The 22,953-nt window shown below is 40.7% G+C and overlaps 1 protein-coding gene across 2 annotated transcripts; it reads right to left on the reverse strand.

The window, feature by feature from the left end:
• Positions 1 to 50: 50 nt before the first annotated feature.
• On the reverse strand, positions 51 to 12,545 carry GMNN (geminin DNA replication inhibitor). 2 transcript variants are annotated; one of them, XM_087707367.1, is made up of 7 exons: positions 12,420 to 12,545; positions 10,278 to 10,352; positions 5,671 to 5,766; positions 4,878 to 5,004; positions 2,400 to 2,482; positions 2,216 to 2,326; positions 51 to 1,151 (listed from the first exon to the last, which is right to left on the reverse strand). In XM_087707367.1, exons 2-7 carry the CDS (start codon positions 10,329 to 10,331, stop codon positions 975 to 977), a joined length of 648 nt encoding a protein of 215 aa, XP_087563493.1. In that variant the 5' UTR covers positions 10,332 to 10,352; positions 12,420 to 12,545; the 3' UTR covers positions 51 to 974. The 2 variants fall into 2 exon arrangements, with proteins under 2 accessions (XP_087563493.1, XP_087563492.1); XM_087707366.1 differs by having other exon boundaries at positions 5,671 to 5,769.
• Between the last annotated feature and the right edge of the window lie 10,408 nt (positions 12,546 to 22,953).

The following is a 22,953-nucleotide window of genomic DNA, read 5'->3' on the forward strand; positions in this document are numbered from 1 at the left end:
ACTTCAAAATAAAACATTTTTAAAAAGTTTTGTCTAGTAAGGAAAAAATATGAGATCCACAGCAGGAAGGTAACTTTAATAAAACTAATCAAAATGGCACAAAATAATAAGCAGCTCTCGAAGTTTCTTGAAATCTTCATCCAGTAAGTTACAAAAATCAAAAGCAGCAAGGCAAAAAAAACCCAGGTCAGATGATGTACAGATTAAACATCCATGCAAAGTGAAGTGGCCAGGGCAATTCATTTCCCTGTTAAATGATTAATCTGGCCACCTAAATATAACCCAGTGGAATTAAATAAGTTCTCTTACACTGCACTAATTTTATAAAGATTTAACAATAAACTTAGAAACAAAATTTAGTAGTTTTTCCCAAATACTGTCTATTCCACGCACAAGGCTAATTAGAGGGTAAGAATGAGGGGCCTCAAGCTTTGGATTTAATAAAGTCATTTGAAAAAATGTTTTACATTTAAAAGGCACGATCTTTTGAGACAAGATAAACCTGCAAATTAATCCTGGAAAACAGAAACAGAAGCATGTCTGGTTTGGGAAGAATTGAAGAAACATTATTAATTTCAAAATATTTATTTGGGGATTGTGCTATGATGGAAGAGGTCTCCAAGCAAGGATAAAGATACATGTCAGATAAAACTCGATTGTGTAATATGATGTATCAAGAAATAAGTTCCACTTTGAAAACCATATCATAATTGTGTGGGTAAATTTATTTGGTAATTACAAATGTCGTAAATGAATAAAAACTTATTTACAAGCTGAAATACACAGTATTTCCAATTAATAAGTGACTACATACAATCTAATAGTTTTGGTAAGACTGTTAGTCACTCTGCAACACATTAGTAGTGCAACCCCATCCTCAAAATCTTAGATAAATCTGTAGTTTTCAGAGGATTTATTGATTGCGCTGCCTCCCCCCCCCCCTTTGGAGGCCAATACTTTCAGAGGTTACTTTCTCAATTTAGAGGCACATCCACAACACCATCTGTAGAACTGTTGGAAAAATTTGAATGTTCCTCTTCAGATTCACCATCTAAATCTTCCTCGGCAGAATCATAGTCTTCATATTCAATTTCTTCCATATCTAAATTTCTCAAAATATCTAGGCTTTCTGGTGCCTTTCCAGTTATTTGCTAGATAAGTAAAACAATGGTGTTAAGACATTCTATTCTTGATAAACTTAGCTTTACATTTCAATTTATACCTATATAAAATTATATATATATATATATATATATATATATATATATATATATATATATATATATATATATATATATATATATATATATATATATATATATATATATATATATATATATATATATATATATTGTGCTGATAAATAAATAAAGGGAGACTAGTATAGATCTATTTCAAGCTATTTAGCTCTCATCAGCTAGCCATACCCTTACTGGGATTTGAACCTGGGCTATATTACATACTAGGCAGACATCTTGGCCATTAGGCCACAGGCTCTTATCCGTTATCAGCGAAGCCAGGGTGAAAGGTGGCCTAATGGCTAAGATGTCTGCCTAGTATGTAAGTTCCATCACTAAGCAACTCAGTAGTGAAACGCAACATTACATGGCCACATCACCTAGTGAAGGCAGTCTCAGAAGTCCTTATTACTGTTGCAATGCTAGGATTGCATGGGTCATTAAGCAAGAAGAGACAGAGATCCCAGGCAAACAAGCTGGTAGGTGAGAGCTCTGGGCAAGGGAGGTACCGCAGATGGGCGCTACAGAATGGTGGAGTGTCTGAGGGCCACTAAAGGCAGGTGGCAGAGTGCAGGTTAAGTAAGCACCGGTGAGATTTTTGAGGTTGCTCTCTTACTAGAATTAACATTCAATTCTTAGGGAGGTTCAAGGTTGACTCAACATTTCATCCTTCCGAGGTGGGTAAAATGAGGATCCAGATTGTTGGGGGCAATATGCTGATGTTGTAATCTGCTCACAGAGGGCCGTAAAGCACTAGGGAACAATATAAAACCCTTAAGTGCTATTGCTCAACCTCAAAGTTGAAAAATCAAGATCAGGGTTCAAAAGATTATATCTACCATGCAAAGGAGACTTGTAGCAGGATATTCAAGACCACTGTTTCTTCCACCCATATAGATTAATCATTTACTTACTTTTTAATTTCCAAAAGGCATAAACTCCAGTCAACAATTTGTTTTATCAGCTGGGCAGCTTACCTCTATCATATTTGCCATATAATGAACATGGCCAGCTAGTTCTGACAGTTCTTCATTTTCTTCTTTTAGACGAGCAATTTCACTAGTTTTTAATTCAATTTCTTGATGCAACTAGAGAGAAAAAAAAGATTTTAGATAATGCAAATTTCCAAAGCATGCTTCCTGTGACTTCTAAGAACATTACCTTTTCATTTTCTTGTAAAACCTCATGCAGGGCTTTCCTCCTCTCCTCAGCCAATTCTTTCCAATACTGGAATGAAGGATTGCCTGGGGGAAAAAAACCCCATAAGTAGGGATACTAAATCCAACATATAATTTATTGGAATTACTCTACCAGCATCAGATCTAAGTCACATAAAGCAGGGGTGATCCGCCACAGAAACTTTGCAACTTCAACTCCCAGAATTCCTAAGCCAGCCATATTGACTGAGGAATTCCAAGAGTTAAAAGTCCACAAGTCATAAAGTTACCAGAGTTGCCCACCAGATATAAAGTATTCTTTTAACAGGCATCGTATGAAACACTATGGCAGTAATGGCTAAACTTTTTCTCCTCGTGTGCCTAAATTGCGCGTGCATGCTCAACAGCTTGTGCCCACACCGATAATGCAATACACCCGCCCCATAGTGCATGAGCGCATGACCCCCCATGCATGCACATGTCCCACCCAACCCCATTTTGGGCCTAGCAGACCTCCCTGAAGCCTCCTGGAAAAAAAGGGTGTGGGGGGTGCCGCACTCCCCCAACCCCGCATGCATGTACAGCAGAGACCTGAAAATTAACTGGCCGGCGGGAGGTGTGCACACGTATACAGTGGAGCTGAGTTGGGCAATGACTTGCATGCCCGCAGAGGCCTCTGCATGCCACCTGTGGCACACATGCTATAGGTTGGACAGCACGGCACTATGGTATCAGTGTTCTTAAAAATCTACAGTCAATTCCAAAATTTTTAACAATATCACGATTTAAAAAACAGCAACATATTCCTCATCGTATTGGCAGATAGGGAAAAACACCACCTCCACCCTCAGATTATTCCAGAGTTATCTTGAAGGCTGACCCAGCTGGAACCACAGGCTTGGCAGTTGGGTTAAAGTCTCATTAATTTATCTATCTTTTAATTTTCTTTCTATTCTACCTTGTAGCTCAAGTTAAACTCATTCATTGGGTTATATGACCATCTCAAACAAGAGAATGTCAAGAGGGTCTCTATTCAAGCTCAATTAAACTTATTTGCACTTGGGTCACAATCGCTCCAGTATCTGAGTGCCTTTATTTTTCTGTCTTATTCTTATTCATTCTTTACATGACTCTAAACAGGACTTTATTTCCGCTCCTCTTGTGGGAAGCCCAGTTCTAGGCTGTCTGAGACCAAGCAGCTATATGCCCCTACAAGGACACCTTTGCTCTATATGCTGCATGGATTGACAGTATGCTTATGGGTCAAATTTAGGATGCTGGTTTTGACTTGTAAAGCCCTACATGACATGGAGCCATGGTATCTGAGGGACCACCTGTTCCTGATTGTATCTGCTTGTCCCACCAAAACTGGCAGAGAAGGTATGCTGCAGGTCCCCTCTACTAAGGAATTACACTGGGCAGGTCCCAGAAGATGGGCTTTCTCTGCTGTGGCATCTGCATTATGGAATCTTCTCCTCATCAGAAATGAGTCTAGCATCATCGTTCTCATCATTCTCCAAATCTCTCAAGACTTGGCTATGCCATCAGACTTGGGGATCCTGTAACGGTTCCCTTATTATGGCTAACACCCTCCTTCCTGCACATGTGTTTAGTTTTTAATGATGAGAGTTTTGTATAGTTATTATTTTTTTAGTTTTTTGCTGAGATGATAAATAAATGGTTTATCTAATTAGTTTTCATGAGATTAGCCACTTAGCCATAGCCTCCAGCCCACTTTCATAATAGTCCCAATCAAGTACCACTCTGCTTTAGTTCTGTGCCTGCACAAACATGCTGAACACAAAAGGACCAGTAACTCAATTTTTCTCATAGTCCCAATAGCTAAGTTTTCTTTTTTATTTTATAGAAGTTATATAATACATTAAACAAAATACATGAGATTAGATAAATTCTTAAAAACTGCATCTCTCCAGGTTCAGTAGTGAATATGTCTAAATATCATTACTTGATTATAACACCAATTCAAGTGCTCTTTCTTCTGTTGTAGGGTTTCAGAGGCCTCTAGCTAGAAGCTGTAGAAAATAAGATGACATTCCATCTAACCCAGGGATCCCCAACTCCCAGGCGGCAGCTGTGGGAGAGATGGGCAAGTGCTCACACATGAAGCTCCCTTCGCATGAGCGAAGGGTGCTCACACTCGCAGGTCCACCCGCACAAGTGGAAGGCACTTCACACACAAGTACAAGTGCCCTCCCCTCGTGCAAATGGAGCTTCGCGCACGAGTGCAAGCGCCTGCTGCTTGTATGAGAGGAGCTGCACACAAGCGCAAGCACCCTCTGCTCACACACAAAGCTCCATTCGTGCAAGTGGAGGGCGCATACACCTTCTGCTCACAAATAGACCTGTGTGTGTGCCACTCGGACACTCTCCCCAATGCCAGGCCGGCAAGCAGAAAGGTTGAGGACCGCTGAGCTAAACCAGTATTGTAATTTGCTATGGTACTTATATAAGTGGAACAAACCTTTTGTTGTAAGATCAGAAGGTTGGATCGCTCCTCTTAAGTTTCTCTGTTCTATTTTATCAGCAGCCTCAGGTTTTTTTGAGATGAGCTGATCATTCCAACTGTTTTTCTTGATTGAAGACTTAGCCTGTTACAAATTATGAGCAGTTTAATAGATCTTTGAAGGTGAAAGGCAACCTGTTTTTCCATCCATTTAATTAACCTTAAAATGAGGCGTCCAGAAAACAATACCCTAATCGAAGGAACTATCAAGGAGAAAAATCACAGACCCACCCAAGCAGGTAAGCCACTGTGTAAAAATAGGAAGCAACCTCCTCCAACCCTACCACCTGCACTGATGACATTACCTGAGTACTGAAAGGTCTGCAACCAAACAACCAAGCCCAGAAAGCACCAAAGTTCAAACCTGAGCTACATATATTCTCTACTATTGGAGAGTCCAGTTAGGGCTCATATTAATATTACCTTGAGCTGTGATGACAGAAAATGAGTCACTGATCTGTCTTAATGTCATGTTCAGTTCAAGTTGTTTATTTAATCCAGGGCAGGAAACCTCTTGGGGTCATGAGAGTGCAAGGTGGACAAGGGGCAGCATTCTCCAAGTTTGCTGTACAGCTTGGTCTGCTTCATACTTCAGAACTGCTGTTTTGCAGTTGCCCACCGTTTACTTAGGACTCTTCAATACATACTACTTATATTAGCAGCACAATTACAGTTTAATTAAAAGCAAACTACAATTCCTATGCCAGCTCATAATGGATCTGACTAGATTCTGTTCCAAAATAAATCATACCTCGTTCGTCCTGCCCACCAGGCAACCTGTAATAGATGGCTGTATCATCTTAAGGGTCTGCCTCTGGGATGTGCAGTTTGTATTATTTGTAGAAACCTGCTGGGAAACAACATATAGGGTAAGTCAGGTTTTTAAGAGGACTATATTAAGTTTAAGTTTAAGTTTATTAACATTTATAGGCCGCCCTTTTCCCTGAGGGGACTCAGGGCGGCTCACATAAAATCAGGAAAGGGGAATACAAACAAATATTAATATTAAACACTACCAACATGCTCACATTTAGTAAGAATGTTATTATGTTTGATGGGAACTTTTTCTAAAAGTTAAAACATGTAAAGTTAATACTTCTTAGACAGACCAAGGAACCTCCTGGCACTGCCCTCTCATGACAAAAATCATAACTGACACATTCATTCAGATGTAGTTTTCCCTGCATTATTTTCAATTCCAGAAGTAGGTTGGTAATCCCTAAGCAGTTATAAACATTCAGGTTAATTTATACACTGTTAAGTCTACCTTTGCACATCAACCAGATACTACAGAATTCAGTCTTGTATCAACAGTAGTATTTACACTGTGCTTAGAGTGGAAGTTAACTTCAAAGTAGTTCTGTTTATTACAATTTCATCAATAATAAAGATTAGTAAAGAAAGCTTTAGAGAGAGGTTTACATATACAAATAAAATACTGCATAGAGCATATTGTTCTTAAGGTTCCTATTTGTTTAAGAGACAATATACCGATCTAGCCAGAGCACTGGGTTTTTTGAGGGGGGGGAGCCGGGGGGGACGAAGAAAAGAATGCCTGGCACCCTGTCATGTGTAAATAGCAATATCCTGCATTCTTTTTAAAAAAATTACACTGCCACCATGAGATAGTAAACAATAGTAGATAATCAAACAGGGATAGCAGGAACATAATGTCACACTAGCGTGAGAAAGTCTGTGATTCACACTATATTTCACATGACAAGTGCTAACCTTTCCCACGGTAAAGTCTTTGCTGCCAATTAATTTACTGTTGAACTTGAGGACAACTGCCAGCTACTTTGGGAACAAACATTGCACTAATTTCAGATTATAACTGTAGGTATTGAATTAGATTCAAGAAATATTCACAGCCATCCCTTGCTTGGATTAACCTATTACTTGCAATATTTTATGTTTAACCAAATAAGCACCGATGAAGGTTAAAAACATAGCAAGTAAACACGCAGAATATTGATGAGCAAAGAACGCATTAGTCTGATACCCATTTCATCTCGAGACAATGTAGGTCTTTATGTAATTATTATTCCTTCTTGTTTTTTTGCCAGTAGTGCCATAATAAGTTTCTGTATACTTAGTGCCCAAGCTCCAATCATCACCTTTTATGTGAACAAGGAGACAAGTTCAAAGAGCAAAGTTTCACCTCTGTAACTGAAGATGAAACTGAACTTAAAAGATACTTTAAGTTATTCCACAACTCAACCATTTCTGTACAACTTTGTCTTGTCAGAGTCATAAGACTCTGCTTACAATCAGTCATACTTTAATGACCTCCCACGTTTATCATTGCAATGTGCTCTATATGGAGCTAACCTTGAAGAACAACTGGGAGCAACAACATGGTCCAGAATGAACCATGATTCAAAACTAGCAGTTTTTTTCAAGCTACTTGAGAAATTACTAAGGGACAATCAACCCCATGAATTTATTAGGCAATTATTTTTATAAATCTTATTTTGGCAATGATATGAAATGTATTTTTCTTTCTTTTTACAATTCAAGTCCATTCATAAGCATATATTTTTTTCCTTCTACAAAAATCTGCAGAAGATGCTTTTAGAACAGGTATTTTGAATAAATCTTTTGAACACAAGAATCAATTGGAGTTGGGTAGTATCAGCATCAAACAAATATACAACTGATGTTTAATGACATTCCAGATGTCATCTGAGGATAAATGTTCATATGTTGTGGGAATCAAATGAGACACATGAATGGTCTGTTCACGACTATCTTTTTTCTTGCACTACCATGATAAATGGTCAATACAGAAAACTTACCACTATTCAATTACATTGTTTATGTGTACATAATGTTGCTCATTAACTCACAATTCCATGTTAATGTTGCCATCCCAGCAATGCCTGATAAACCCATAACTAGGATAGTTAAAGATCTGAGAGCTAAACCCTGAAATCCAGCCCTGGAATAGCAAGGGGTAGCAATGTATGGAAAATATTGCTAGATGTTTTAATCATAGATCAGTTAGCTAAATGTTTTCGAAACTAATAGGGTTTCAAAAGTGATCCTTGATTTAAAAACTGACTGAAATTGTTATAAAACTTTTCAGTAACAGAAAATAATTAAGTATAACTTCTTGCTTTTAAGATATTGAGATTTACACTATAAACAAATATAACAATTGTTCAGTGAAATATATATTTTTAGCAATGCAAAACTGAATTCCAGAAATGAAAATTATTTTATGTACATCTGTTGATAAGCTTATTGCGAACAGCATTAAGTACTGAAGTCCTAATTCTGGATATTATACCTTCACACTTTGTCCATTTCTAGAAATATTAAAGCTCACTTTCTGAAAACGTCAAAGTGCTGTTTGCATGACACATTTGAGTCTCACGGGAAGGTTATATTTCATGTCAATGAACTCTTTCAAATGATTTAATAATTTTATGGAAGAATTTAATTTTTACAGATTTGTCTTCTTTGGTTTAAATTAAGTTTGTTTACTCAGCCATGTCAAGTGAACTATTGTTGGGATGTTATATGACCATAACACATCCAAAGATCAATGTTCAGTCCTTTAAATTGTAGAAGCAAACCTCAATTTATGACCACTTGAAAGTGTTGGAAAAAGTGACTTACAACCATCACAGCAACCCTGCAGTAACATGATTAAAATTTGAGTGCTTGGCAACCAGCATGTATTTATGCCAGTGGCAATTTTTTACCAGTGATCTCTATTTGTGGTCCAGGGCCTCCCAACAAGCAAAATAAATGGAGGAAGTCCGATTCCCTTAATGACCATGATTCTCTTAATGACCATGACAAAACAGTCGTAAAATTAGGTATGACTTATTTAACAACCACACTGTTTAGCAACAGATGATCTGGTCCCAAATGTGGTGGTAAGAATCACATAATCAGGAAGAAAGGGACTTGGACCTAAGAGTCAGCAACTGCTGTCCAACAGTCTTTCCCACATTTTTCTGAGCTATTTTCCCCCTTCCCCTGGCTTAAGCTAGACAACACTTCGTTAGTTCCTTCACCAAACAGTTCTGACCCCTTTGTTTGGTGTTTGTGCTTATGGGCAGAGTTCTGATCTCTTTACAATTTCTTTCGAACATTGTTAGGTTGGAAGTGTGACAAGAATTGACAACCTAACAATCTCCTTTGCACTTGCAGATAAAATTATAAAAAATCAGTCATGTCATACAATGTTGGGACAAAGAAGTGAATTAAAGGATTAAGATGACTAGGATGTTCATGCCATGCTAGCAGTCCTAAATATACAAACTCATTTAGGAAAAGTTCTGCATCATGTATGACATGTTAAAAGGCTCTTTTTGGACTTTCATTCACATAAACATGTAATTGTATAGGATGTTTGTTAATGGACTTCCTATAAATTCTCTTTCCAATTGTCACTGAATTTGGCCAATTTGATCTCAGAAGTACGAAGCAATTACCCCTCCACTAGCTATTCCTTCCCCTGCCCTTAATTAAGACATTAAATAACCTTAAGCATCAAAATTATGTCTATTGAGTGCCCTGCAGTTCAACAGAAAATGAACTTCAGTAAAATAGTAGCATTTGTGTATCTTCTGTCAATGCAACTTTACAGCAGAATGATCTCTCTCAAATGCTAAATTAGAACTAAAAGGGGAAAAAATAAAATGTTATAGTTTGAACAAGTGTTGATTCATATAACATGGAATTGTGCTTTGTATATTAAAATGAAATATATCAGCCCAGGTTATTAGTTTTATACACAAAATACCAGTTTAATATCCATGTATTCTATGACATATAACATTTATAGGAAAGACCAGCAACTGCTACAGGTAGTCCTCAACTTACAACCAGAACTGAGCCCAAAGATTATCTTGCAGAGAAATTTGTTAAATGAATTTTGCACCATTTTACGACCTTTCTTGCCACATTTGTTAAGTAAATCACTGTAGCTGTAAATGAGGACCCGGATTGTTGTTGGGGGCAATAGGTTGACTCTGTAAACCGCTTAGAGAGGGCTGAAAGCCCTATGAAGGGGTATATATGTCTAACTGCTATTGCTAACCCAGTTAAGTCAATCTGGTTTGCCCTATTGACTTTGCTTGTCAGAAGGTCACAAAAGGGGATCACATGACCCCAGGATACTGCAACCATCATAAACATGAGTCAGTTGTCAAGCATCTGAATGTAAATCACATGACCATGGGGATGCTACAATAGTCATAAGTGTGAAAAGGGACCTAAGTCACTATTTTCAGTGCCATTGTAACTTTGAATAGTCACTAAATGAACTGTTGTAAGTCGAGGACTACCTGTGTTACTGTTTGATAAGTGTTGACATTAGCACTTTGTTAACAAGCTAGTTACCTTCACAGAGGGATGCTTTTCGGTATTGGATTGCGGCTTCATTTTAGAATTCATGTTTCTTTTTAAAGCCAAAACCTAAAACAAGCACAATGAAAACATTAACACAAACAGTGTCACAGTCAAAGTCCCTCAAGCTCTTTTCAAATGTCGGGGTTGTTAAAATTTCATGCTAGTCATTCTGCATTGGAAGCTTGGAACCTCACAAATAAAAAGAAAGAAAAGAAACCTGAGAACTTTGGAACAAGAATTCACAACATCCAAAAAAATCCCAACGGGCTTCTGAAAAGAACAAACCAGCCTCGTGTTGCATCTTGCACCAGCATCCTCTCATTTTAAGGTGAAAGCAGGTCACCAACAAAAAGCAGCACTTGCAGCTACATGTTTTTCCGCCAAGACTAAAGCAAGCCCTCAGGCTTTATTTGCATGCATGCCTCTCTCTTTTTTTAAAATGGGCCGAAAGACTCATTTAGAAAGCATCTCCATTCCTCATTTAAGCGACCCGAGTATCATTTGCTAGAAACATACATTATTATTTAGAATAGAATAGAATTCTTTATTCTTTATTATATTCTTTATAAAGAATTCTTTATTCTTTATTCATCAGCCGGCCAATGTCGACTGGCAACTACCCGGAGGAGAGCCTTCTCGGTGGCTGCTCCGACCCTCTGGAACGAACTCCCCGTGGAGATTCGTACCCTCACCACCCTCCAGACCTTCCGCATCGCCCTTAAAGCCTGCCTGTTCCGACAGGCCTGGGGCTAAAGACTTCAACCCCACTCGAATGGTATGACTGTTGTGCTTTTTAACGGTGTATGGTTTTCATGTTTGTAACTTGTCTGTTCTCCCCTTCCCTTGAATTGTGAGCCGCCCTGAGTTCCCCCAGGGAAAAGGGCGGCATACAAATAAAGTAAAATCTAATACATCTAAATCTAAAATCTATTGGCCAAGTGTGATTGGACACATAAGGAATTTGTCTTTGGTGCAGATGCTCTCAGTGTACATAAAAAGATAACGATACATTTGTCAAGAATCATAAGGTGCAACACTTAAGGACAGTCATAGGGTACAAATAAGCAATCAGGAAACAATCAATATAAATCGTAAGGATACAAGCAACAAAATTACAGTCCTGCAGTCATAAGTGGGAGGAGATGGGGTGATAGGAACGACGAGAAGGCTAATAGTAATAGTAATGCAGCCTTAGTGAAGGGTTTGACAGTGGTGAGGGAATTATTTGTTTAGCATTTGGGAAAAACTGTTCTTGGGTCTAGTTGTCTTGGTGTACAATGCTCTATAGGGTTGTTTTGAGGATAGGAGTTGAAACAATTTATATCCAGGATGCGAGGGGTCTGTAAATATTTTCATGGCCCTCCTTTTGACTCCTGCAGTGTACAGGTCCTCAATGGAAGGCAGGTTGGCAATAATTGTTTTTTTCCTGCAGTTCTGATTATCCTTTGAAGTCTGTGTCTTGTTGGGTTGCAGAGCCAAACCAGACAGTTATAGAGGTGCAGATGACAGACTCAATAATTCCTCTGTCCTATAGAGCAGGGGTCTCCAACCTTGGCAACTTTAAGACCTGTGGACTTCAACTCCCAGAGTTCCTCAGCCAGCAAAGCTGGCTGAGGAACTCTGGGAGTTGAAGTCCACAGGTCTTAAAGTTGCCAAAGTTGGAGACCCCTGTTCTAGACAGACACTTAATAAATACAATTTAAATACGCTAGTCCGAACTAAGCCCCGCTGTAGGTTTGCAACCTTAACTTCTGAAATCCCAGCGTATCTTTGAAACCTGGACTCGCCCCGAAGTTGTTTTTAAAGGGAGGGGGACCCCAAAATTTAGGGGTGATGAAATGGGAGGGCAGGCTTGCGCACCGCGATTAGCCAGCCTCAAAGAATCCCTAAAAGAGGATGGACTCCAACTCCCATCCTCCCCGAGGGGCGGGGTGAGAGCGCTGGGCAGCGCAGGGGATCCCAGGAGTGACTCAGGGGGGGAGGAGGCGGCTCGCCCAACGGAAAATGGCTCCCCTTCCCCTCACCAGCAAAAAGCGTGTTGCCACGCCGAAAGGATTCAACCCCTTCCCGCCCGCAGGGAAGAGCCTCAGAATCCGTGAGAAGCGCGGAAAGGAAAAGGGAGAAACGGCAAACCTGGGATTCGAGGCTCCCCTTGAGAGGCCGCTCGCCCGCCGACGCTCCGACCGCGACTCCCGCGCTCGCTTGAACAAGGAGCCTTTCGCGCGCAGCCCTAAAGCCCTCGCTGCGTCGGCGGGCGGGTCTTGTGACGCGACTCAGCCCCGCGCCAATACCCGTCCGACGGGCCAATGCCTCTAGCCTATCAAATCCCGAATTCGGAAAGCCTAGAGCCAATCGGGGCTTTCTTTCCGCCCCCCCCACTCCCCTCCGCCCCCATCCACGTGAGGCCTTTTGCCTACCTGATATTTGGAAGAGATCGCCTGTGGGGGCGGGGCGGGGGGGGCTGCTGGAAGAAAAGTTTCCGGGCGTGGCTCAGTCCTTCGGGGCGCAGTCCTGCGCATGCGTTATTCAAAAGCAAACATTCTTGAGTTAGGCTATTTGAGGCTTGCTTTCAAATCAATGAGTAGGGCATTAAATATTCGATCCATGGGAAGGTCCGCCCTGACTGAAGACCCATTGATTGATTTTGACTTTATTTGTAGGCCACTCACTTCATAAGAGTCTGATAAAACACAAGTAAGAGCATAATCGTCTATGGAGATTCTCAGTCATCCAGGTCCCAAAGGTGCTTTTTTTCAAAAGGCAACAGGAAGGAAGGAAGGAAGGAAGGAAGGAAGGAAGGAAGGAAGGAAGGAAGGAAGGAAGGAAGGAAGGAAGGAAGGAAGGAAGGAAGGAAGGAAGGAAGGAAAAAGAAAGAAAGAAAAGCTTCTTGGATTGAGAAGTGAAACGTCTTCAAAGAAAACCCAGAAAGTCCAGTTGCCTCTTGAAAAAGCACCTTTGGGATTGTAGGAAGTTATCACACAGCCCTCTCCCAGAAAAATGAAATATCCTAGGAAATATAAGTTGTTAGCCGCCCTGAGTCCCCTCAGGGAAAAGGGCGGCCTATAAATAAACGCAACTGAAATATTGAAAAGGCAGAAGATTTCTCTGGATGTGAAAAGAAAGAAACATGTTTTAAAAGACAGAATAGCTGCCTGTAGCTTCCTGCCCATCCCCACTGTGTCAGTGGGCCATTAAGAAGGCCAAGCTAGTCCACTTTACATAATAAAGACTTCTCCACTTCAGCTGCAGGGGGGATGGGATTAAGGAACTTTACCCAGCTCACCACATGGCATCTGAGAACTCAACCATACCTGGATTCAAAACATAGCCTAGAGAGTTGCCCCTGCATGGCCCTATGGGAGTCTGACAACCAATCATAATACATTTCTTACACAGGAACAGGAAACAGAGAGGTGGGACTGAACAGGTTATAAAAAGCCTAGCAAGCCCCTCCCTCAGCCCTTCTCTTCTTCTCCACCAACATTGAAGCATGTGATCACCTTTTCTGTTCAGGGCTCAAGCCTTGTGGCCCTGTCCAACAATAAATCATCTTTCCAAGCAGCCTCCATGTCTCCAGTGTCTTTTTCCTCACTTGGAGCCGAACCCAGAAGGACATTTCTTTCATCAGGATAATAGCATAATCAAAACCTCAAGGCTGTAAAACATAACATGCCGGCAAATGATAAAAGCAAGTGGGGAAAAAAAAGATAACCATCAAGGATAAGCATTCCTGTGGCTGAAGGTAGAGAAACCCCATCAAAGTCCATGGCACCAAAAACATTGGTAAGTTACCTAAATAAAATGAGAAGTGATACACAGATAGCACTTCACTTAGCAGTTCATTTAGTGACCATTCGAAGTTACAACAGCACTGAAAAAAAATGACATCATTTTTCACACTTAAACTGTTGCAGCATCCCCATGGTCAGGTGATCAAAATTCAGGCACTGGTCAACTGGCTCATATTTATGACAGGTGCATTGTCCAGGGGTCTTTTATGATCTGATAAGCAAAGTCAATGGGGAAGCCTGATTCACTTAACAACTGGGTTACTTGCTTAACAACTTCAATGGTTTGCTTAACAAATGTGATAAGAAAGGGCATAAAATGGGGCAGAACATACTTAACCAATGTTTCACTTAGTAACAGAAATTTTGGGTTCAATGTCGGTTGTAAGTCGAGGACTTCCTGTACTCCTTCCATCCAGGTTTTTTTTTTAAATAAATCCTTCTAAATCAACTCCCATATTGTCATTAATGCAAGATTAGATCACTGTGTTATCTGCATTTGGGGCTGGCAAGTTTGGGAGACGGCAGAGAGCGCATTTATATATTTTGTAACAAAGTAGTAAGAGTAAGTAAGATGATCAAAAAGAATCTTGATTGCCTTTTTCAGATTCATGATAATGGGAATAAAAATGCAGTGCCTTTTATATCACAGTTCTAGTATACCACTTGGGGAAATTAATCTACAGATGTTTCCCCAGCTATCTTACCTATATCCATAAAGCATCTGTTTTCCTTAAACTGGAAAATAGTGCAAATTGCTCCTTCAGCTAAAGCATTCATTCAAATAATTTCCCACATGCACTATAAATTAGGGCCATCCGCAAATAATTACATTAATATGCATTAGATCTAAAACAAGGGCATTTTACATTAATTTCACACCCTTAATTAAATGCTATTTAATTAAGAATGTCTATTCCAGAAATTTGTAGAACAGGATTTTAGAACAATTGGAACAATCATGGTAATAATGTCATTAGTTATAAACTTGAGTTTGTTTGCTTGTTTTCCTTTAATTTGTTTTTGGCTCTGATATCTCAGTTCATAATAATAGAGGCATTCCTTCTTCATCTCATGTAAAAAGGTTTACTAGACATACCATTATCATTCAATCAGAATTCCTTTTAATTTCTTCAGCCAAGAGACATTTGCAAAGAAGCTCTTGTTTCAGAACTGAAAAAGTGTTTATTTTACTAATTTAGATGATAGAGACATTTACAAGAACTATTATATATTATTACCAGTAATCCAACAGATGGACTTTTAAGTTACACCCTTTTTTTAGCCCACTAACAGCAAAGTTCTAGTATGCATAAAAACATGTTGTGACATTTACATTCATTTAAACATTTTGCCAATCTCAATATTTTTTCCTCTGTGTAGCTTGAACAAATATTGAGGTTTCTCATTGGGTTCAGCCAGCTTGTTTTGAATGTTTGCTATGCAAAAGGATGTGTCATTTGAAACATGGCATAGAAAATGTCCTCTTCTATTTTTTTTTTCATAATGTAAGAGTTGAATCACTTGTCGGGTATAATAAAATATATCCGGGTGAATGGTGCATCTCTATGTCTTTGTTTGGGGGAATGTATTGGAAACCATATCACCTATACATACTGAATTGTCTCAAGGCAAACTGTGATCAATTATGGTGATTCAACATACCGTAATTAAGAAACAACAGCAGTTTATCCAGGCCTCCAAAAATGAGACTAATAGCCATATACCACCAAAACTGTCATGTCTCTTTGTAACCTTCAGTTGGGCAAAACTGGAAGGTTTAAGAACAATTATTGAACCAAGATAACTCAAGCGGACTAGCTTACATAACTCTGATAAGGGAGGGAGGGAGGGGAGCAAGGAAGGAGGGAAAGAAGAATATACTAAGGATATTTTTGAACGATTCAGAAGTTAATTTTAATATTTCAATAGTGTCAACAGAGACATCTCCCTGTATGGAGAGATGATGTCTAAGACCTGTCATGGAAGAAAAACAAATTCTATTTGGCAAGACTGAGACTGAGTTGAAACTAGATTTACAACTGACAGGCTACAAGAATGACATGGAAAAAAATGTTACACTGGACATGCAAAAGAAACCAAATAATGTACTAATAATTAAATAGCTATTCAAACAACAAGCTAAGATAATAACCTGGATAATTTTCCTATATTGAATTTACAAAAAAGGCTTGTTAAATCTTGGAAGAATGTTGTGAGAAGGAACAATGAAAACATGAAAATAAATCAAGTTCTATGACATTATTTGAATGGTAAAAGGTTAAGATTGTTAGGAGTAAGAAGGTGATAACTTACTTAAAAATTTTATACTTGTGATGAAGATAGGAAGTCATCTCTTTCCATATTTCTTTGCAATATTCTTTCTTTTCTCTTTCATTTTTTCTTTTCTGCACTTTTGGTTCTTAAATCTTATTCAGCTTGCATCAGTTTTTATTGCTATAATTATAATCTTTATTAAAGTTACTATTAAATAAAAAGAAAAGATTGCAACTATTTACTTCGAGCTGTGGGAAGCAAGCCAGTACAAGCAAAATAATTACATGTTTTACTTTGAACTTCCTGATAACTCTCTGAAAGTATTATCTTCGAAGTAATTCCCTGTTCCTTGGAAACTTGTTTCCAAGCAAAGGCACTTTTGACTGTATCCATTTAATGTACTGAACCTGAAATTTCTAAGAAGGAAGGTTGTTTAAAAACAGATTTCCATCTCCTCTCCTTCCTCTTTAGCTGCCCATTTTTCCTTCAAAAAGCCTCTTTGAGGGAGCAGCTTTCTTTGACAGGTATTGCAGTCGTGAGTTTCAAATTTTTTTGGAACCTACTCCGTGGGTGTGGCCTGCTTTGTGGGAGTGGCTTGCCAGCCATGTAACCAAGTGGGAGTGGCTTGCCAGCCATGTGACCAAGTGGGAGTGGCTTGCCAGCCATGTGACCAAGTGGGAGTGGCTTGCCGGTCATGTGACCAAATGGGAATGGCTTGCCGGCCATATGACCGGGTGGGAGTGCCTTGCTGGTCATGTGACCGGATGGGAGTGATCAAGATGATGTCACTGAATTCTTTGCCCCAATGGCTGACCTACAAAAAAAAGATATAAAAAAGGAAATTTATTATTTTGTGCATTTACTACTTAAATAAGATTTAAATAAGTACACAAAACAATAAAAGAGCTACTTACAGAAGGTAAGTAGCTTACTACTTACTACTTGTATTTCAAAGGGAATAAATACATATTTAATTTTACACGTGTTAACAGCTGTTGGAATTGTGTTTGCACAACAGTGGAAAAAACAAAGATATGAAAATGAATAAATATTAGAATGTGCAGGAATGAATAAATTGGCAATTAAAATCAAGAAGGCTTTGAATATTTTTTCACGTGGGATTTGTTTTATCAATTGCTAACTAACAAAAACAGCAATTAGAAATCTAAAAGTATGAAAGAAAACACCAATTATGTAAGGAAAGGTCACTAAAATGTATAAGGAAATATTATTAGTACTTGATAATTATTAATGTGTAGATAACTGTGGGACATTACACACACACAAACTATGACAGTGCCAGGAAAACACCAAAAAATAACAATTTCCCCCCCAAAAGACTGCAGATGAAATCAGTTTTTTTCCCTAACCCTAAGAACAGAAAAGACAAAGCCACTGGAATAAAAACCATCAAGGCATCGTGGGAAATTATAAAGGACAGTGCCAGGAAGCTCACAGAACCAGGAACCACCTCACAATTACCTAAACAACCAGGTATTACACAGAAACACACACAATCTGGCAAAGCTGCCTTGCACCAATCTGGCCGGCCCATAGAAAAGCAGCCACCTTGAGACACATAAACCATGCACCAACCTGTACACTTAAAAGCAACATACTGCATCACAAATAAAACATTTGCAAAAAGGAATAACATTTCTTGTAATAAACATTCTATAAACAATAAATAAATAAAAAATCCCTAAAAGTAATTAAAATCCACCAAGCTCAGGGAACACCAAGGACCCCGCTGTCGTCTCCCCCCCCCCTTCTTCCTCCTCTCAATATATCCCACTCTTTGTAGCACTGATGATGATAATAATATCTAGTTTGGGTAATGAAACATCTGCAAGAAAACAAGCAAGCTCAGAGAGCACCAAGGACCACACAGTCATCGCCCTCCTCCTCCTCCTCCTCTCTGTATAACCCATTTTTTCTAGCACTGATGATGACACCTAGTTGGGTAATGAGATGCCTTCAAGAAAACCACCAAGTTCAGAGAACACCAAAGGACCCACAGTCCTCTCCCTCCTTATCTTTATTCCTTTTTCTCCTTCTACTTCTCCTCCTCCTCCTTTCCCCACAACCCCACTCCCTTCTAGCACTGATGATGTTACTTAGTTTGGTAATGAAATGTCTGTAAGAAAACCACCAAGTTCAGAAAGCAGCAAGGATCCCACTATCCTCCACCTCTTCTTTCTCCCTCTCTTTCTACTTTTTGTCCTTCTATCTTTCTCCTCTTCCCCCCCCCAACCCCACTCCTTCTAGCACTGATGATGTTACCTAGTTTGGTAATGAAATGTCTGTAAGAAAACCACCAAGCTCAGAAAGCAGAAAGGATCCCACTATCCTCCACCGCCTCTTTCCCCCTCTCTTTTTGCTTTTTGTCCTATCTTTCTCCTCCTTCCCCCCAACCCCACTCCCTTCTAACACTGATGATGTTACCTAGTTATTTGGTAATGAAACATCTGCACCAAGCTCAGAGAGCACCCAGGACCCCTCATTACAACCTCCTTACAAACTACCCACCCATCCATCTCCCCCGTGCTCAGAAAAGGACGCTCGTGCAAGTCCTTTGCTAGCAGGCAGGTTCTAGGATGCCCCTGCCGCCACCAAAGCACCTTCCCGGAGTTGCTTTTCTGAGCATGGGGAGACAGCCGGCAGTTTGCGTGGTGCGGCCAGCGCCTAGGAAGTCCTAGGAGACTGGCCGCACCAGGTAAGCTCCCGCCACCATCCCCATCCCCACCCCCGTGCCTGTACCCGTGCTTTCTGGCAGCCAGGCATCTTAGGCAAGTCCGGGGACCTTGCAAAGGCTTTGCAAGGTCCCCGAACTTGTCAAAGACGCCGGCCGCACTGCATAAGCTTCCGCCGTTGTCCCCACCCCCATGCCCGTGCTTTCTGGCAGCCCTGCAGCCCTGCGCTATAAGCAAGCCCGGGATCCTTGCAAGGCTGCAAAAGGTCACTAGACTCGCTTATAGTGCAGGGCCACAGCAGGCCACAACAATGACATTTGCAAGTCCAAATGTCATTGTTAATTCTAATTGGGTTTGTTTGGGATATTCTATTTAATTCTTTTTAACTTTTGTAATATGTGTTTTTTTAATGTTGTACACCGCCCTGAGTCCTTGGGAGAAGGGTGGCATATAAATCTAATAAACCAAACCAAACCAAACCAGGGACCTTGCAAAGACCTTGCAAGGGCCCCAAACGTTTCAAAGACACCGGCCGCACCAGGTAAGCTCCCACCGCTGACCTCACCCCCGCGCCCGTGCTTTCTGGCAGCCAGGCATCTTAGGCAAGTCCGGGGACCTTGCAAAGGCTTTGCAAGATCCCCGAACTTGTCAAAGATGCCGGTCGCACTGCGTAAGCTTCCGCCGTTGTCCCCACCCCCATGCCCGTGCTTTCTGGCAGCCCTGCAGCCCTGCGCTATAAGCAAGCCTGGGATCCATGCAAGGCTGCAAAAGGTCACCAGACTCGCTTATAGTGCAGGGCCACAGCAGGCCACTCCAGGTGGCCTGCCTCCCCTCCCCCCCACACACACCCTACGCTTAGTTGCAGCTTACTTACCTCCTCGGAGTCGGCAGGCAGCAGTAGAGAGCTAAGCAGGAAAAAAGGTAAGTGAGTTTAGATAGGGTTCCTAGGGGCGGGGGCGGCAATTGGTAAGCCAGCCAATCAGTGGGCGGTGGGCGGGGCTAGGATAGTGTAGACAGGCGAGGGGAGTGAGCAAGCGAGCGACAGGGCCAGGGCAGGCGTTTCGGAACTTACTTTCGGGTCCACCAGTGGAACCTCCTCTCACCTGTTCGGTAGATTTGACCAACCGGTTCTACCAAACCGGTGCGAACCGGTAGGAACCCACCTCTGAGGTATTGGTAGATAAATTCAAAGGGTTGGCAGAATTGTCCATAAGTGGGAAATCTTCTGATTTTGACTATCTCTCTGGCTACTGCTGAGCAAAAAAGAAGAATTGGTGCATCCTAACCTGAAATCAGAATAGATCTGGAAGGGACCTTGTAGGTCTTCCAGTCAAACCCTTGCTCAAGAGAGGAAACCCTATATCATTTCAGACAAGTGACTGTCCAGTCTCTTCTTAAAAGCCTCCAGTGAAGAAGCACCTACAACCTCTGACGGCAAGCAGTTCTATTGGTTAATTGCTCCCACTTGTAGGAAGTTAGCACCCACCCCTCTCCTAGAAAAATGAAATATCTTAGGAAATATTAAGGCAGAATATATTTCCCTACTTAAGAAATGGGGAAACATGTTTTTAGGCAGGAAACAGACTCACTCTTAATAACCCCCACCTTTGTTAATGGGCCATTAAAAAAGTCTGGGCCAGTCTATTCTCCATAACAAAGACCTATCCCCTTCAGCTACAGGGCAATGGGATTAAGGCATGATAGTATTAGCCCTTTACCCATCTCACCACAGGGCACCTGGGAAGAAGCAATGCTCAACCAAATTTTGACTCAACACAACCTAGAGAATTGCCCTGCATGGCCTCATGGGAGTCTGACAACCAATCAGAATACATTTCTTACACAGGAACAGGAAACAGAAAGAGGCGGGGCCGAATAGAGTATTAAAAACCCAGCAAGCCCCTTCTTGGCCCTCTTCTTCACCCAACATCTGGAAGCATGTGACCCCCCCTTTCTGTTCAGGAACTCAAGCCATGTGATTCTGTCCACTATTAAACCATCTTTCCAAGCAGCCTCAATGTCTCGTGTCTTTTTCCCCACTTGGAGCTGAACCCAGAAGGGCATTTCTTCCAACACACTGTTAGGAAGTTTCTCCTTAATTACAGATTGCTTCTCTGCCTGATTAGTTTCCATCCGTTGTTTCTTGTCTTGCCTTCTGGTGCTTTTGAAAATAGGTTGATAATCCTCTTCTTCTTCGTAGCAGCCCCTCTTGTTTGAAAAAGCATAACTTGTTGCAGAAATCCAATGTTACCTAGAAAGGAATGAAAGAATTCTAGAGAAGCATACATAATTTGGCCAAGCTTGGTTGAAAAAAAAATCCATTTAAAATTAGAGTTCAAATAATTGTTAGTACTTAATTGTTATACAACCTGAATGTTTATAAAAATATGTGTGCCAATCAAACTAAATGCTATATAACAGTAAATGGAAAATATTTCCTTTATCACTGAACTTGAATGGAAATCAGTGGCAGCTTCCACTAGATGGCAGTCTAACCTTAATATTGAAGCTCTGTTTTTACAGTGCTAAAGCAGTGCTTGCTGAATTAATCTAATTAATCTAGTCCAGAGGTGGGTTCCTACCAGTTCGCACCTATTCGGTAGAACCGGTTCGTCAAATCTACCGAACCGGTTAGAAGAGGTTCCACCAGTGGACCCGGAAAGCAGGCCACACCTACAGAAGAGGTTCCAAAAATTTTTGAAACCCACCACTGGTCCTTGGAGATGATTATTCTACACTATCATGCTCATATTTATAAAACTCAGTGCCTCTGTGAAAGGTAAGGATGACTACTGCGTTTGTGGTGCAATCAGAACATTGCGTGTGTTGAAGTTGTTTTAACGCAAACCAAAGATGCCTTTTAAAAAAGAAGTTTACATCATATTCTTATGCATGCCAATGCAGTGTGAGAGGTAATTTAAGGTGGTTCTGACAAGTGTCATCGGCATCTTCATATCTGGTCACATGGGTGGCAAGACACTCCCATCTGGTCACGTGGGCGGTAAGCCACTCCCACAAAGGAGGCCACACCCACATAGTAGGTTCGAACAATTTTTGAAACCCACCACTGATCTAGTCATAAACTATTCTACCATCTTTTAGCATAGTACGTTGAGAAAATATAGCCAATGAACTTGATCAACAATGTGTGAAAATCTGCCATGTTAGAACACCGTATGCAAAAAATCCAGACAACCACTGGATGGCTGCCAATACACACAGAGGTCATCTGTGCAAGGTTGATATCAGTCCCTCTAGGTCAGTGGTTCTCAACCTTCCCAATGCCGTGACCCTTTAATACAGTTCCTCATGTTGTGGTGACCCCCAACCATAAAATTGGTGTCTCGGTTCCTAAGACGATCAAAAATATGTGTTTTCTGATGGTCTTAGGCGACCCCTGTGAAAGGGTCATTCGACTCCCCAAAGGGGTCCCTGACCCACAGGTTGAGAACTACTGCTCTAGGTAGACCAGACCAAAAATCAACTGTAATGCATTCTTTGTTACACCCAAACAAGATTGCCAATACTTCTGATCCGTACCATCAAATCCATGATTACATAAAATTAATGTAGCAAAACCACCCCTTTTTTGTGGAGCCTACCATAAAAACAGAAAATAGTCATCCCGGAATTGGGTAGTCAACTCCAAGCAGGGCCTCCCCTGCATTTTGATATGGCAGACCTTCAAAACACTTGCTTTTATTCCCCAAGGTTGACTCAGCCTTCCATCCTTCCGATGTGGGTAAAAGGAGGACCCAGATTGTTGGGGGCAATAGGCTGACTCTATAAAACTGCTTACAGAGGGCTGTAAAGCATTGTGAAGAGGTATGTAAGTGCTATGGTTCCACCACAAAACCGCGGTAGACAAAAGCGCGCTTGACGAAAGCGTGTACGTGACGTCATCACAGC

This window comes from Thamnophis sirtalis, unplaced genomic scaffold (genome assembly GCF_051295495.1).
Source record: "Thamnophis sirtalis isolate CommonGarterSnake01/CBP01778 unplaced genomic scaffold, rThaSir2_p1.2 scaffold_2, whole genome shotgun sequence".
In the NCBI taxonomy this organism is placed as follows: Eukaryota; Metazoa; Chordata; class Lepidosauria; order Squamata; family Natricidae; genus Thamnophis; species Thamnophis sirtalis.

Coding starts and splice junctions, on each gene's coding strand:
- GMNN (XM_087707366.1), bottom strand. CDS start 10,331: ATGAATTCTAAAATGAAGCCGCAATCCAATACCGAAAAGCATCCCTCT. Junction 5,770..10,277: donor AAAAGCATCCCTCTGTGAAG/GTAACTAGCTTG, acceptor GTTGTTTCCCAG/CAGGTTTCTACAAATAATAC. Junction 5,005..5,670: donor TGGTGGGCAGGACGAACGAG/GTATGATTTATT, acceptor AATTTGTAACAG/GCTAAGTCTTCAATCAAGAA.